This window comes from Triturus cristatus, chromosome 1_1, assembly GCF_964204655.1.
Source record: "Triturus cristatus chromosome 1_1, aTriCri1.1, whole genome shotgun sequence".
NCBI lineage: Eukaryota > Metazoa > Chordata > Amphibia > Caudata > Salamandridae > Triturus > Triturus cristatus.
This window is the reverse complement of record NC_140579.1, coordinates 390539061-390555116: the sequence shown is the minus strand read 5'-3', so window position 1 is coordinate 390555116 and position 16056 is coordinate 390539061. Positions and strand designations below refer to the sequence as shown.

At 43.3% G+C, this 16056-nt stretch overlaps 1 protein-coding gene across 1 annotated transcript in view; it reads left to right on the top strand.

Annotated features, from left to right (window-relative positions):
* Positions 1 to 16056, top strand: part of LOC146870289 (uncharacterized) — a 112926-nt gene that overhangs the window by 64752 nt on the left and 32118 nt on the right. The window contains 2 exon segments of the mRNA XM_085642461.1: positions 1 to 407; positions 890 to 1002. Coding sequence (XP_085498587.1) covers positions 1 to 407; positions 890 to 1002 — 520 coding nt within the window.

Below are 16056 nucleotides of genomic sequence, written 5' to 3'. Positions count from 1 at the left end.
TCTGTCAGAAGAACCTACTCAGGCCTACTCGATGGATGTGACTGAGGAACTGCCTCCTGAGCCATCGCTTGAGCCCATGGACTCAAAGCATACAGAACTGTCTGGCAAGTTACGAGATGCTGAAGAGACCAACATGTTGCCAAAGGTGTGTCTTGATGGAGTTGTAGCCAAGGCATCCACTGAACAAGACGATGCTCCCACACAACCTTTCAAATCACCAGTCCATGATGATGAGGTGTCTTCTAAACTGTCACCAGTACCGGAAATTGCATCCAACCCAAGCATTGTGCCACAGATAAGCCAAGCTTCTGAACTCTCAGATGGGGGGAGTGCCACTGCACGAGAGGTACAATCCCGATCTGATCAGTCTACACATGCGAAGAAGAAACAGTCCTCACTGTCAAAACGTGAGTCAGGGGGAGATAATGGGTTGGTGAAGGGTTTGTGACTTGTATCTTTCATTCGGTGGCGGGTGATCTGGCTTTTGAAGTGGTCTCTTGCACAAAGCAGACAGCGAATCAAGTCAGCACTGATTTGATTTTGTAAATGCACTGAATGTTAAATATATTCTAAGTGGGTGAACTCTCAACTAGTGGTGTTGATGGAACAATATTAGTAGTGTCTCAGCAGGAAGGAGTCTTGATGACAATTGGAGTGTTGTGCCTTAGCATTATTGCAGCTGTGAGGAACTCTAGGGAGGAAAAGTCGTACTGCAAGGATCGCATATTGAGAGAATAGTGGCAAGGAGTTGTGTAATGCCAAAGCAGTATTATTGAAGTATTGTCTCCAGATGTAGTTTCTCTCTTTCACAGTAGTTTTCACTCCTTATTCACCACAAACTATCGGGCAGATTGGCATCAAGAGTGTTTTTCCTTCCTCTCATTTGCAGGAGGCAGAAAGAAGAGGGCCACAATAGAGTACGATGTGGAAGCCACAACTTCAGCATCTACACCAGAACTTGCAGAGGTTTCTACACATCCTGCGCAGAGCGAGGCCACACAGGTGCGTGGAAAGGATGCATGTAGAGTCATGCATTAAGAGATGCGTTTCATGGAACTGATTGAAGCAAAAACAGAGTAGTAGCTGATATCACTAATTCATGAGCAAATTTCAAGTCTAAATGTGGGTGTTGATGTCCTCGGCACAGAGTTTAATTTGTCTGTGCCTTCTACCACCTACTAGACCACAACACAAGTGTTCACTGAACAAGCCAATTACTTCGTCTGAATGTTTGGCTGGTTTTGAATGATTCCAGATTGTACTGGGGTTGTTAGAATGTGCAGAATGGTAATACCATGTTCGGAGCTATTGTGTAACACAGATATTGTCAAACAAATATCGCAGTGACAAGAATATTGTGGAAACGAATATCACAGTTAAGAATATTGTGTTTTTCAGAGTTTTAAAAAAAAGATTGTATATATTGATTTTTCATAATTTTGTGACGTTTTAGGATTTCGTGTGTTGTAAGTTATGTTTTTGTTGTATTGAGTTTTTTTTCTTTTTGCTAATATTTTTAAAGTGTTAAGTTTATTTAAATTTTTTAAATATTGTTGGGTTTGGTGGGATTTATTAAAAATATATTAAACTTTTTACATTTATCTAATTATTGTAAATTAATTTTTTATTTTAATTGGATATTTAGGTTATGTAAATTATTTAATTCTTTGAATTATTGATGTTCTAATTTAAGGTATTACATTTCAGTTTTTTCAAATATCCATTGCCTGACCTAGAATGTGCGGATGGGTAACTCATCGCAAACATGGATATCCTGTCCACCTTACTACAAGTGTAGTATATCCAGATGCACTTGTAGAAAGTTGGCTTGGATATCTGTCCATTAATGATTTTTTTTATTTGTTATAATTTATTTGACTTTTTTAGTGTTACTTCAGATTTGTTTGCGAGGAGTTGGGATTGTACGAGAGTAGGATGGAAAGTGTTTTTACAATTATTTTGTGTTATTGGTAGATAATGTTTTAATTGGTTATTTTAAATTTATCATTTAAATACATTTTATTAGTATTTGGTTGTTACAGACATTGGCAAATATTTTTTTTAATTCCTTTTTTACGTGTATTTTAATAGATTTCTTTTAATGATATTCCTTTTCATGCTTTGTGGTTTTTTTTTTTTTTTTTTTTTAATATGTATTTTATATTCTACTAAAACAAACAAGAATGAGTTCAGCTAAGGTTAGAGGGATGGATTCTTATAAACCTTGAGGCTAGTATGCCATGGACCCACAGGGTGTTTTCTAAGAACCCTCACTCACCGACCTAGTTGGTGACATGCTTCTTCATTGGGTTCCCACACTGGTTGAAATGCCTTTGAACTCCTGGCCAGGGTCCCGCTCTCCGCCCAAGCAGCTGTGCTGTAGCCTCGCCTGCCACTGCCCCAGACACCTCTCTCCCTGGTAGGTGTTCGAGGCCCTTCTCCACCCGCAGGCTCCTGCCTGTGCCTTATACCTGTTGGTCCAGTGGGAGAGCCTTGTTCTTCTGCTGCTCCACTGCTGTTTGTCTGCCTTGTTGTGCCAGTTTCTGTTTTACATGTCTTTTTCCTGTCTTTATTGTATTTTGACACTAATTATGTACATTGTTTTGCTTGTAACTCTTTCTCTGCCCTTTGTTTGTTTTGTGCCTGTGTCCTTGTTTTCTCCTCCCTGTCCGTTCTCGCCAGCCTTTTTCCCGCTGCTGCTCCCCCCGGCTCCTCCCCCCTGCTGTTCTCGCACCCACCTCCCAGCTGTGCTTCCCTCCCCTATTTAAGGGCAGCTGGTGTGCGGGTGCGAGCTGGCGGCCAGGGACCCTGGATCTCTGACCATCCAACGCTACGACTCAGCTGCCCTCCTCGCACTCAACCCCAGAAGGAGCAACAACTGCCAGCTGTCCGCTCCGAGCACCACCCACGGACAGTTCTCCTGCCATCACTGCCACCAGACCTTCAACAACGTCTGCACCCCCACGGCCACCACCCACGCACCGAACGCCAACACCTCCGAATTGAGGTACATCCTCCTCAACGTGCGCGCCCTGCACAGACACGCTGTAGAGATCTGGGACCTCTTCGACACCTTCTCACGAGCTGTCACTTTCTTTACAGAAACCTGCACCAATGCCTTCTCCGCCACCGACATCGCCACCGCCACCGCCATCCCCAACGGATTCAAGATCCAGAGGAAGGACCGCCCAGGAGGAGGACTCGTCATCGCACACAAGAGCTCCCGCCGACTCTCCACCACGAGTGATTCCTTCTCCACCACCGAACACCTTCACTTCCAGATCCAGACCCGCCCAAGAACCACACTTCGCGGCACCCTCACCTACAGACCCTCGGACCGTGCGCCTCGATCGCCACTACCATCGCCAACCTCCTCGCACCCCACGACATGGCCTTCATGGACTACATACTCATCGGAGACCTGAACTTCCACCTCAACAACTTCAGCGACCCCCCCCAACTCCACCACCCTCCTGGACAACCTTGCCAACATCGGACTGACTGCTCGTCACCACACCCACCCACAAGGCAGGACACACTCTCGACCCCATCTTCGCAGGAGGTAACAACATCCACTTCGGCCACACCACGCAACCCCCATGGATGGACCACCATTGCGTACACTTCCACGCCAATAAACCCACGCCGCCCAAACCTGTACTGCGCCCTCCACGAAGGAACTGGAGCAAAGTCACTAAAGAGTAGCTCAACTCCACCCTCAACCGAGACGCCACCACCACCTCGACCAACGCCAGCCTCGCAGCCAAAGAACTCCACAGATGGATCTCCAACTGCTCAGACGAGCTTGCACCCCTACGTAACTGACAGACCGCACCCCAGGAAAGCCACCTGGTTCACCGCCGACCTCCAAGAATCCAGACGCACCCACAGACGTCTCAAGAAAAACTGGTGAAACAGCAAAACGTCAGAAGATCGCACCACCTACAAGAACGCCATGACGGAATACCACCAACACATCAGATCAATCAAAAGGACTTTCATCCGAAACAAGATCCTCGCCAACTTCAGCAACTCCAAGGAACTCTTCAGCGTCATCCAGGAATTCATCAAGCACCCCAGCAAAACCATGAACATCACCTCCTCCCAGGACCTCTGCAACAAGCTTGGATCCTAATTCCATCTGAAAAACAAGGGCCTCTACGACCACTTCAACGATCAGACACCTGACTCAGAAACCACTTCCTTCACCAGCAACACCAGCCAGCCCACCATCTCCTCCTGGACCCTAGTCACCACGGAAGACACCACTTCGACCATGAAAGGCGTCTACTCAGGAGCCCCCACGGACCCCTGCCCGCCGGCCGCACATCTTCCACAGAGCTGCCACTGCCATCGCTTCAGAACTTCGACAGATCCCACGGACCTCAAGAACTACCCACCCATCTCCCTCCTCTCATTCGCGGCCAAAGTCACCGAGAAGACCGTCCATGCCCAACTAATAAAACTCCTCGAAGAAAACTCCATCCTCGACCCCTCCCATCCTCGACCCCTCCCAATCTGGATTCCGCAGCAACCACAGCATGGAGACCGCTCTACTCGCCGCCACAGACAACATCTGCACCCTCCTCGACCAAGGACACAAAGCGGCTCTGATCCTACTCGACCTCTCTGCAGCATTCAACACCGTCTCCGACAGCACAATCCCCGCTAGACTCCACGACGCCGGCATACAGGGAACCTCCCTCAACTGGATCCGCTCCTTCCTCACCAGCAGAACCCAAGGAATCAGACTGCCACCATTCCTCTCCGAACCCACGGAAATCAACTGCAGAGTAACCCAAGGATCGCCGCTCAGCCCCATGCCGACATCAGTATAAACCTATTATTAAGGCCATGACAACTACAAGGGCCTGGAAAAATATCAGCAGCCTAGAGCTAGGAAGTCTCCTGAAAGTCACAGCTCACCCCCTGCCATCCAATGTAGAGGAAGCCACAGCCACTTAAACGGAATGGGTAGATTCCGCCTGCAGGAAATTAGTGCCGGTCAAACAGTGCATTCCCAAGCGGGCATTTCCATCCGCCCCTTTGTATTCAGAAAACCTAAAGATACACAAACTTGATTGCAAGCAGTTAGAGCGAGCATGGAGGAGAGGGTACAATAACACAGATAAAGAGGCTTATAAAGCAAGTCTTATACTTTATAAAAAAAACTTCTTCTCGACACCAAAAAGTCATACTTTAGGGAACAAATCAGTAAAGCCAAATCCTAGTCTAAAGAAGTTTTCAAAACTATTACTAAACTTACGACCTCTATTAGCCCCAAGACAGATAGTAGCCCGGAACTCTGCGAAACTCTGGCTTCCTTTTTCTTGCAAAAGGTGGAAATCATTTTTCCTCCTTTATGCATCAACCAATTTATGTCAATAAGACCTCAGCGATAGGGTAGCTTAAGGACAGTAGACTTATTTCCACATTAGACTGATTTACGTCACTGGACTCACAAGGGGCCACTAAATTAATGTCGGAAATTCGATCTGGTTCCCCTTTGGACCCATGTCCAGCATCTGTGATTAAACAGGTTCCAGACATTACTGGGGCAGCCCTTACCCCACTGTATAACACCATTTTTAATTCTGGCCATTTCCCCAAATCCTGGAAAATGGCATTGATCCTTCCTTTACTAAAAAAGAAATCTAACTTGGATCCAAAAGGCCCAAACAATTTTAGACCTATTTCGCTTCTCCCTTTTCCGGCAAAAATGATTGAGAAGGCCATGAATGGCCAACTCAATACGTTTCTTCAAAGAAACTCTCTGTTGGACCCCACACAGTTTGGCTTCTGTGCTGAACATAGCACTGAGCTGGCTGTGATTAAATCCACAGAGGAGATTAGAGAGGCCTTGGACCAGGGAGGCGACGCGATATTGATCCTGCTGGATCTCTCTGCAGCCTTCGATACAGTCCATCATGAAGTTCTGATGGACCGTCTATCCGAAAGAGTGGTCCAAGGCAAGGCCTGGGATCTCCTGAGATCTTTTCTTACCGATGGGACACAAACGGTGGGCCTGGGTAAAGACAGATCTAAGCCTTTCTCTCTCCCCTGTGGAGTACCGCAGGGGCCATCGCTTAGTCCCACATTATTTAATGTGTATGTGCCACCACTGGCAGCCCTGATTAGATCCTTTGGGTTCCAACTGACCTCGTATGTGGACGACACGCAAATCGTGTTGTCTCTTCAGAACGGTAAAGAAGTGGAGACTGGATCAAGATGCCATGACTGCATGCAAGCTGTCGCGGGCTGGATGTCGTCAAACGGCCTGAAACTCAATGCAGAAAAAACAGAGGCGATCATATTTGGGAACATCACTAACCTCTGGATGCCGGATTGGTGGCCAATTGAAATGCGCACGCTTCCGTCCCCTGCTGAGAAGGCTTAGCACTTGGGGGTGATAGTTGATTCTAAACTCTTCTTTGGTGACCAGATTAGCAGGTTCATCTCAACCAGCTTCTATATTCTCAGAATCCTGAGGAAAATTAAATTCCTCCTTCCCGAAGATAGCCTGAAGATAGCAGTCACAGCACTCATTCTGTCACAACTGGATTACTGCAACAGTCTCTATTTGGATATCCAAAAGAGACACCTGAACAGACTCCAGATCGTACAGAATGTGGCAGCCAGGCTGCTAACGGGCACACCCAGGTTTGTCTCTGTGAGGAAGGGACTAGGAGATCTCCGCTGGCTCCCTGTGAAACAACGTGCACAATTTAAGGCCCTCTGAATAGTTTTTGAGGCCCTAATGGGCATTGGTCCTGCTTTCCTGAGACAATGTATACAATGGTACGTTCCTGGAAGAGCGTTGCGCTCTTCGGAAGCAAAACAAGTGATCGTTCCTCGTATCAAAAAAGCCAGTTGGGGTGGCAGGAGCTTTCTCCATTGTGCTACTGCTAGAGCAGAGTTTTCAGTTTGAAAATTAACTGGGTTTTGAAGCTCTGGCATGTCTATTTGTTTTATTAATTTAATAATTATTAATTATTTGTCTTGTGTAAGTGTTTATACTAATCAACTCGTTTGTTTTAACAAGAGAGAATTACACGTGGGAACGCATAAGTGTGCTGTTTAATAATAATGTGCGTGTTTACATGTTTAAAGATTGCTGTGTGTTTTATTTTTAAGCACAAAACGCTTTTCGAATTAATGCTTTCCTATGTTGCAAGAGCTAGATAATTGCATACACATAAGGGTATTAGTGGGGTTAACACTGTTCAATCACTATGCTGTGGTAACGTTGTTTTTGTTTCTTTTAATTAAGATGGTCTATTGTGGCCTATTGTGGCCTAAATAAAGATGGCCGACATGTAAAACCTGGCCTCGAGTAGAAAACTGTGATGAGAGAGAGCCTTGCTGAATATGGTCCTGAAGTCAGCTGACCACAGTCCTTGCTTTGCCTGGTTAAAACTTTCCGTGAGGACAGCAGCAGTTTTGGGCGATCTCCAAATGAAATGAAGCGTCCTTGGCAATTTTGAGAAACAAAGGAGCTTTAAAGAAAGACTCTGAACTATGATCTCATTGCCGAGGAGACGTAGAAACTACAAGATACAAATGTATTTTTTGGTTCCTGTTCCGTTATGTTTATTTTGTGATTTTTCCTGAGCGGAGATTTTCAAATGTAGCGATGCTACATCCTTTCCTTCTCGCTTTGCTCAGAGGTTTGACGGAAGAAGTCAATACAAATTATATTTTCCTTTGTTTGATTTACTATAAGAATTGTTAGCCTAGAGAGGGTTTTTGCCACTTGCCATTTGCCTTTGCCGCGTTCCGAATCTGCGTTGGTGAAGATCGTTGCTGAGAGGACTTCGTCTTGAGAGACTTTACCGAGAGACTTGTCCTGACCCGTTCTGACATTTAGCTAGAATAGGTAACTATGAGAAAAATGATTTATTCTGATTGATTTTCTTTGACTAATTTTAGATAAAGCAATATAATTTTGAATATGGTGTTGGTTATTATTTCTTGTAAATTATTGAGTATCCTATTTTGATTATTATTGTATAGATTGTTTAAATTATGTTTAAGGGCAGTCTCAATAACCAGATCTTATCGACCTGATATAGATGCAGGGTGTTTAGGAGTTTTTCTTTCCACAGGTTTTTACTGGTAGAGTATTTGAACGTATGTTAGTGAAATGGGCCCTAGTGTATGAAGAATGTATGTGCGTGTAACTGTGAGATTACTCTATCTGTGGAAGTAGGGATATTATATACACCCAGACCTCTATCAATTTCCTGGTAGCAGAGTAGGATGGTTATTGATGATTGTCTTGATTTGATTAGATTACATATTGATTATTGATGTTGGTATGTGTACTAATACTATATGTTGGAGTTGTCATGTTGAGTTATATGTAGTGCTTCTGGAACTTGGAAGCTGGTAGCAGTTCCGTAGTAGGGCAGAGGGAAGTATATGCTGCTCTCGGGAAAGACGGGATTGTTGGTCCTGTATGTATGCAGGAAAATTCACATTGTCTGAGTTCGGAATCAGTGACATTATTGTATGTTACTATTAGAATATATTTCTGGTATATAAGGAGTGTGTATGGTAGTGAAGGTTATCTGTGAAACTCTGGTCTTAAGTCCCAGGGATCCGTAAGGTTTACCGTTAAAGCTTATCGCGGGAGGAGTAATAGGTATTCTCTGAGCTTGTTTGAGGAACTGGGCAGGGTAAGCTGCTTTGGTTAATGTGTGTTATAATTCTGTAGTAGAGCAGATTGTTCGCTGTTCTCGGGAAGCAGGATTCTGTGTGTATGTACTATATTTTCTTGTATGAATGTGCGTGAATGCATATACATTTAATTGATTGTAAGACTCTTTGGATAAGTCCTGGAGGAAACAGTTAAGAGATGTATGAAAGTTTGATGGTTCTTGTGAAATAGATTTCTTTTACTATTCTGTGGTTAGCGAAGCAGACAATGGAGATGTTTATATGTTGTAACTAATAGATTTTGTAGAAATTTTGACACGAAGTCTACTGAAAAGATTTTGTAAAGGAGGGGTAGACGAGTGACAGGAGACAGGAGACAAGCGACTGCTGACGTCAGGAAGACCGCGCTCTGATTGGATAATAGATCAGAATAGTGTTCGCGCTGGGATTGGTGCGTTGGTGTGAGCCGCGCAAGGATTGGAAGAGCTATTCTAGTGACGTAGACGCTCCAGGATTGGTGCGTTAGTGTGAGTCGCGCTGTTATTGGTTGAAAATCTGTATTGTATATTTATAATACGGGAAAAGAGTAGAAGTTTTGGTAAAAACTAAAATGTATTACCAAGAAGAGAAAAAGAAGAAAACATTCTTTGGAAAAATTAAAAAGTGGTTTAACAAGGATAAAGATGTTAAGACGAGAGAGGGTGAATTGTTACCTCCACCGAAAACACCTGCATCCTACATGGTTGCAAGATATGGGTATCATACCTGTATATGGTTGGAGAATTGGGTTAGGTATACCAAAGAGGATGATGTTCTAGCATTTCCAGAACATGGTTCATTTAATTTGGCCGTGTTGAGAAATTTACGGGAAAAGATGTTATGTCTTGACCCGAAACCAAGACCTACACAGTTTGAGGCTTTAGTGGAATGGGAAGAGGAAGTACATGAGCGAGAAAAACAGAGATCTGGAGGACAGTACAGGTACATGTTTGGGAGGAGACATGATCGTGAGACTCATCATGATCGAATGAAAAGGTGGCGAGATGCTAGTATGTCAGAGGGATTATATCCAATGAGAACAGTTGAAGAAGGAGCAGAGAGGGTTCCTGAATCAGAAATGAGAAGATATGGAGTCAATGAATATGAGGATGAGGTCTTGAATGATATGATTTACAAAAGACCACCTCCATATAGACCAGAACCAGATGAGAGTACACCAGTTGTTTCTCCAATAAGAGATACAGTTTGTATCATTGAGACAGAAAATGTGACATCTGAATCGAGAAGTGGTAATTCTTTCAGGGAGAAAGTGAATCGAAGTGGTGACGAAAATGCAAGAGAATTAGCCAGAACTACAACAGAGCTGACTGAAAAGATTAGGGAGTTAACAAAGAATCTGGAAGCTGTTACGGTGCCTGTAACAATAGGTCCGGTTATGCCTGTGTTTGACAAGCAGAGAATAGGTGAAAATGGTTTGGTGATTCCATATGTTGGGAATAATTTGATAAGTTCAGTTGGTCCTTCAGGAGATTCAGGAAAAAGGACAGAAAGTAGTGACCTGAGACAATCCAGACATGACACATGTAGTGAAATATTAGATGCTAGTGAAGCTAGTTGTTCAGGGATGCCAATTTTAGAACCGCAAAAGAGAGTGGTTCCAGTGAGAAAAACTACTGCAATAACAGCTGAAGATTTGAATGATTGGATGAAAGTTCTTCAGAAAAAGGATAAAGATTCACAAGCAATTGATGTGGCTAGGTTACGTGTAGAATTAGAAGAGCTTGTTACAGGGACAGTTCCAACAGAAATTCTTAAAAGTCATCATGATGGTGAATTAATGTTCATGTGTAAAACATTACCTGGAGAGCGAGAAATACACATGACAGGTTAAGAGCAATAGCGAATGAGCAGGGAGTTGACATTGATAAAGTGAAAGCTTTGCAAAAAACCTACAGGATGGATTTTTCAGAAAAGGATATTGAAAATTTGAATGCAACTGGTAGAACAGGACAGATTAAAGAAATGGTTGCATTATTGCGAAGATGGGGAGATGTAGAAAAATGGAAGGATAGGTGGTATAAGAAAAGAGAGGAATCTGAAGATAGAACAACTTATTCAGCTTTTCCAGTGAGAGAAAAAGAGAAACCAGTGGATAATTATCCTATGAGAGAAATACCTGGAGGAGGATATGTACATGTTCCATGGACCAGACAGGATATTTTATCATTTACGAATGATTTCCCTCGATTGAGAGAAAAGCCCGTCGAGTGGTATAGGCAGGTAGATAGGTTTGTGAAATTGTCAAAAGTGCTGTGGATTGACCTGAATAGTCTGTTTGATATAATTGTTCCAGCTGACTTGTGGACTGAGTGTAAAATAGTTGTGAGTTGGCCTACTGAGGAATATCCAAGAGATCCAAGAACAGGAGCACCAGATCCAGAGGTAATGAGAAAGTACGATCAGGTGATGGTATACCTGAAGAGTAAAGTACCTGCAAAAGAGACAGACTGGGTAAAAATAGATAGAACACAACAGGAAGCAAAAGAATCAGTTCATGCTTTTTACGAGAGGCTGATACTGGCGTTTAAACAATTCAGTGGAGATGAACACCTGGGTGACAAAGATTTGAGTCATTTTCTATACAGATTTGTATATGGCCTGAGACCTGAAATTGGTGAGAGAATTCGTGAGCACACAGTGGATTGGCAGAGTAAGAAAATAGATGAGATTCTGAGACATGCTAAATACTTCAGTGATGAAATTGAAGCAAAACAAAGAAAGCTGAAAGAGAAAGCAATGTGGGCACAAGTGAAAGTTGCAGAAAGACAGGAAGCACAGTTGATGGAACAGGCGAATAATCCAGGAAATAATGCAGGGAATAGACCTAGATATGCAGGGAAAGGAAAGGGGAATCTTGAGGAAGCAAAAAAGAAGTTTCCTTGTCACAACTGTGGCCAATTGGGGCATTGGAGATCGGAGTGTACCAACCCACCATTAGTGAATAATGAGGGAAATTCCTTGAATCAACAGGTGCAGAACGAGGGGAAAAATCAACAGCAGCAACAGCAGAAAGTTGTGAGACAGCATAGTCAAGAGCCAAAACCGCCCTTGCCGCAGAATAGAGGAGCACAAAAGTATATTCAGGATTCTACAATGATGAACAGGTAAACAAACCAAAGCGTTCTAATCAGGTACAACAGTACTTGTTAAAGAATGAAGGGAGTGAATCTGAGGGTGATTATTGATGGTGCTGAAGAGAGGAGGAAGAGTGCATACTTGGTGCAACTCTAGAAATAGACCAGGCAGGACCATTTGTAGATGGGAAAATAAATGAAGAGTGTTACTTTTTTAGTAGACACAGGTGCGACAAGATCAACTGTCAGGTCAACAGATGTTAGAAATCTCCTCTCTCGGATGAAGCAATCCAAGTAGTTGGTGTAGCCAATACACAAATCAGAACACGTCTTACGGAACCAGTAAGAGTACAGATAGGGAAATTTTCAGACATGCACAGATTTATTGTCTGTGACACGAGTCCAGTGAACCTGTTAGGTAGGGATCTGTTGTGCAAGATGAACTGCACAATTTTTTGTACACCGGATGGAATAGCTTTTGAAACACCAGATGAGGATGTTTTGTACCGAGTGACTCTAGAAAATAGGGAAAGTGAGTTAATTGGTGCATTTGCTGTGTTTGATCCAGAGGATTTGCCTCGAGAGCTGAGGGACACAGTGAAAAGGACAGTTTGGGATTTTACTTGAGAGGATGTGGGATTGATGAATAATGTAGATCCAGTAAAAATTGCAGTGAAAGAGGGAATTACATATCCTAACATTCCTCAGTACAAAATGACACCAGAAATAATTGAAGGAATAACTCCTATAATTGAGAAAATGATTCAGCAGAGAGTCCTGAGAGAACTACTGAGTAGTCCGTGTAATTCACCGATAATGGGGCTAAAGAAGCCTAATGGGAAATTTAGGATCGTACAGGATCTGAGAAAAGTTAATCAAATTGTGGTGGCATGTTGTCCTATTGTGCCAAATCCATCAGTGATCCTGTATCAGATTCCACATGATGCTGAGTGGTATACAGTGATTGATTTGTGTCATGCGTTCTTTTCAATTCCATTGCATCATGATAGCCAGCCAATTTTTGCATTTAGGTTTGGCCAGCGTATTTTGGCATGGTGTCGAATCCCACAGGGGTATACAGAGAGTCCTTCGATATTCAATCAGTTGTTGAAAAAATCGTTGGAGAGTTTGATCATGCCTGAAAATTCAGTACTAGTACAATATATTGATGACCTACTTGTGGCATCAAAGACACGAGAAGCTTGTGAAGTAGATACCATAGCTTTACTGAATCATCTGGCAGATGGAGGGTTAAAGGTATCTCCAGCCAAATTGCAATTTTGCAAGAAAGAGGTGCATTATCTTGGACACAATATTGAAAAAGGTCTGAGAAAAGTGACTGATGACAGAATCGGAATCATCAGGGAAATGAAAGCCCCAAAGACCCAGAGAGAAGTGAGGATGTTTCTGGGGATGGTGGGTTATTGTCGTCAGTGGATAATTAATTTTTCGCTGATAGCAAAGCCACTGATTAAACTGACAAAAAGTGAGATGACAGACCCATTGGAACTAGATGGAGAACAAATGGCAGCATTTGAAGAGCTTAAAAATAGAATGTGTGAGGCTCCAGCTTTGGGTATGCCTGACTACGAAAAGGAGTTTGAGTTGTACTGCAGTGAGAGAAATGGATGTGCACTTTCAGTGTTAATTCAGAAGCATGGATTACTGAGAAGGCCTATTGCGTACTTCTCATCGACACTTGACCCTGTAGCTGTGGGTTTACCAGGTTGTCTGAAATCTGTGGCTGCAACATGCAGGAGTCTGGAACAGAGTGAGGGAATCATAATGGGATATCCTGTAAGGGTATTCGTACCTCACAATGTGGCAATTCTTTTGACAAGAAGCAGAACTCAGTACATGTCACATAGTCGGTTGACTAAATATGAGAAAGTGATTCTAGGAGCATCGAATGTGACTCTTGAGAGATGTGTAAATGTGAATCCAGCGACACTTTTGCCGGATATTGAAAATGTGGGTGTGAAGACAGAAGATGATCATGATTGTTTGGATGTGCTTGATTACTGTACAAAACCAAGACCAGACATAAGGGATCTTCCCTTACATGAGAGTGATCATGTGTTGTTTGTGGATGGTTCATGCCTGAGAAATGATGATGGTGTGCTATGTGCAGCATATGCGGTGTGCAAAGTTTCAGAGGTTATGGAAGCATCACCATTGAAAGGAGTGAAATCTGCACAAGTTGCTGAATTGGTGGCATTGACAAAAGCTTGTGAAATTGGGACAGATTTGAGGACGACTGTGATGACTGATAGTCAGTATGGATTTGGAGTGGTGCATGATTTTGGCCAGCTTTGGCTACAAAGAGGTTTCTTGACATCGAGTGGAACTCCAATAAAGAATGCTGAAGTGATTGGGAAATTACTTGAGGCGATACAGCTGCCTAAGGAGTTAGCAGTTGTAAAGTGTGCTGCCCATGGACAAGGGGAGGATTTTATAACGGTTGGAAACCGTTATGCGAATGACATTGCTCAATACTGTGCGAAATCCAATCAGTCTATTAATAGGGAACGAGAGGGGGAAATGTCTTTTTGCTCTGTGATGTTTACTAATGCCTTAGAGACATGGGATGAAGTGAAGCAGTTGCAGGATGAGGCAGGAGAGGAAGAGAAAAAAGATTGGATTAAGGCAGGATGTGCCCCAAGAGAAACAGACCATGTTTGGGTCTATAGGGATGGCAGACCAGTAATGCCAAACTCCATTTTGTCGTCAATGGCAAGGATGTATCATGGCCAGGGACATTTGGGGAGGGATGCGATGATTAGGTCGTTCAAGCAGACCTGGTACAATGCAAAGTTCAGGACAATTGCAGAGAGCATCTGTCAAAGGTGTTTGATTTGTCAGCAATTTAACACTGGGAAAAAGACAGTGGTGAGTCTGGGAACAATAGGCAGAGAAGGAGGTCCTTTTACAAGAATGCAGATTGATTTCATTGAAATGCCCCAAGTGAATAGACTGAGGTATGTTCTAGTGGTAGTTTGTTTGTTTTCAAGATGGGTTGAAGCTTATCCGACTAGGAGAAATGATGGAGTAACAGTGGCAAAATTACTGTTAAGGGAGTTGATTCCTAGGTACGGGTTTCCAGTAACGATTGAGTCTGATAGAGGTGGACACTTCTATAATGAACTCATGAGTTTGATTTGTGAAGCATTAAGCATACAGCAGAAGCTACATTGTGCATACAGACCAGAGGCTTCTGGTGTGGTTGAGCAGATAAATGGCACAATCAAAAACAGGATTGGTAAAATGTGCTTAGCCACTGGCATGAAATGGCCGGACGTCTTGCCTCTAGTGCTAATGACTATTAGATCTACTCCAGATAGAACTACTGGTTTAAGTCCGCACGAAATAATCATGGGACGTGCAATGCGCCATGCATTTGTACCTGTCAATAAGTTGATGACAATAACTGATGACATGATTTTGGATTACTGTAAAGGCCTGGCTGACGCAGTTCATTCTGTGTTTCACCAGGTTGGAGAAGAAGCTACCACACTTGAGAAGAAGCAAGCTCATGATCTGAGTCCAGGAGACTGGGTGAGGATTAAGGTGCACAGAAGAAGAAATTGCTTAGTTCCAAGGTGGGGAAGGCCGAGACAAGTCATTCTAACTACGACAACTGCAGTGAAATGTGCTGGTGTGAAAAACTGGGTGCATGCAAGTCATACTCAGAGTTCCAAACCCAAAAGAGGGAACTGGTAAAGAGTACTTTGAAGAATCGGATTCCAGTGATGATGAAGACCCAGAACCAGTGAGAAAAGAAGCAGAAAAAACTCCAAGAGAACCATTGGGAGTCTCAGAAAGGAGATCAGATTCTGTAAGAGAGCCTGAAATTTCAAAAAGCAGTGAAGAAAAAAGAAAAGAAAAGAGCAATTCCACAGAGATTACTCCTGAATCGGAAGAGGAGGAGACTGAAGAACCACTTGAGATTATACCTGAAGAAACAGGGTCAGAAAAAGATAGAAAGGGACAGATTGCGGAAGACCCCCGAGGAGGTGTAGGGAACATTCTTGACAAGCTAGGTGAAGGGACAAGTAGACAGCAAGAAGATTGCGTGTCGGAGACTCGAGGAGGGACAGGAGTAGGGAAGTCTCAAATAGTGGTGAAAGAAACTGTGGAAGAAAAGAAAACTGCTAGAAAACGAAAACAGAAGGCCCTTGAAACAGAATTGGATGAGAGTGAGAATGAACAAACAGAGGGTCGAGTTCTGAGAAAGAGAACTTGGATTGGAGAAAGAAATAATAAA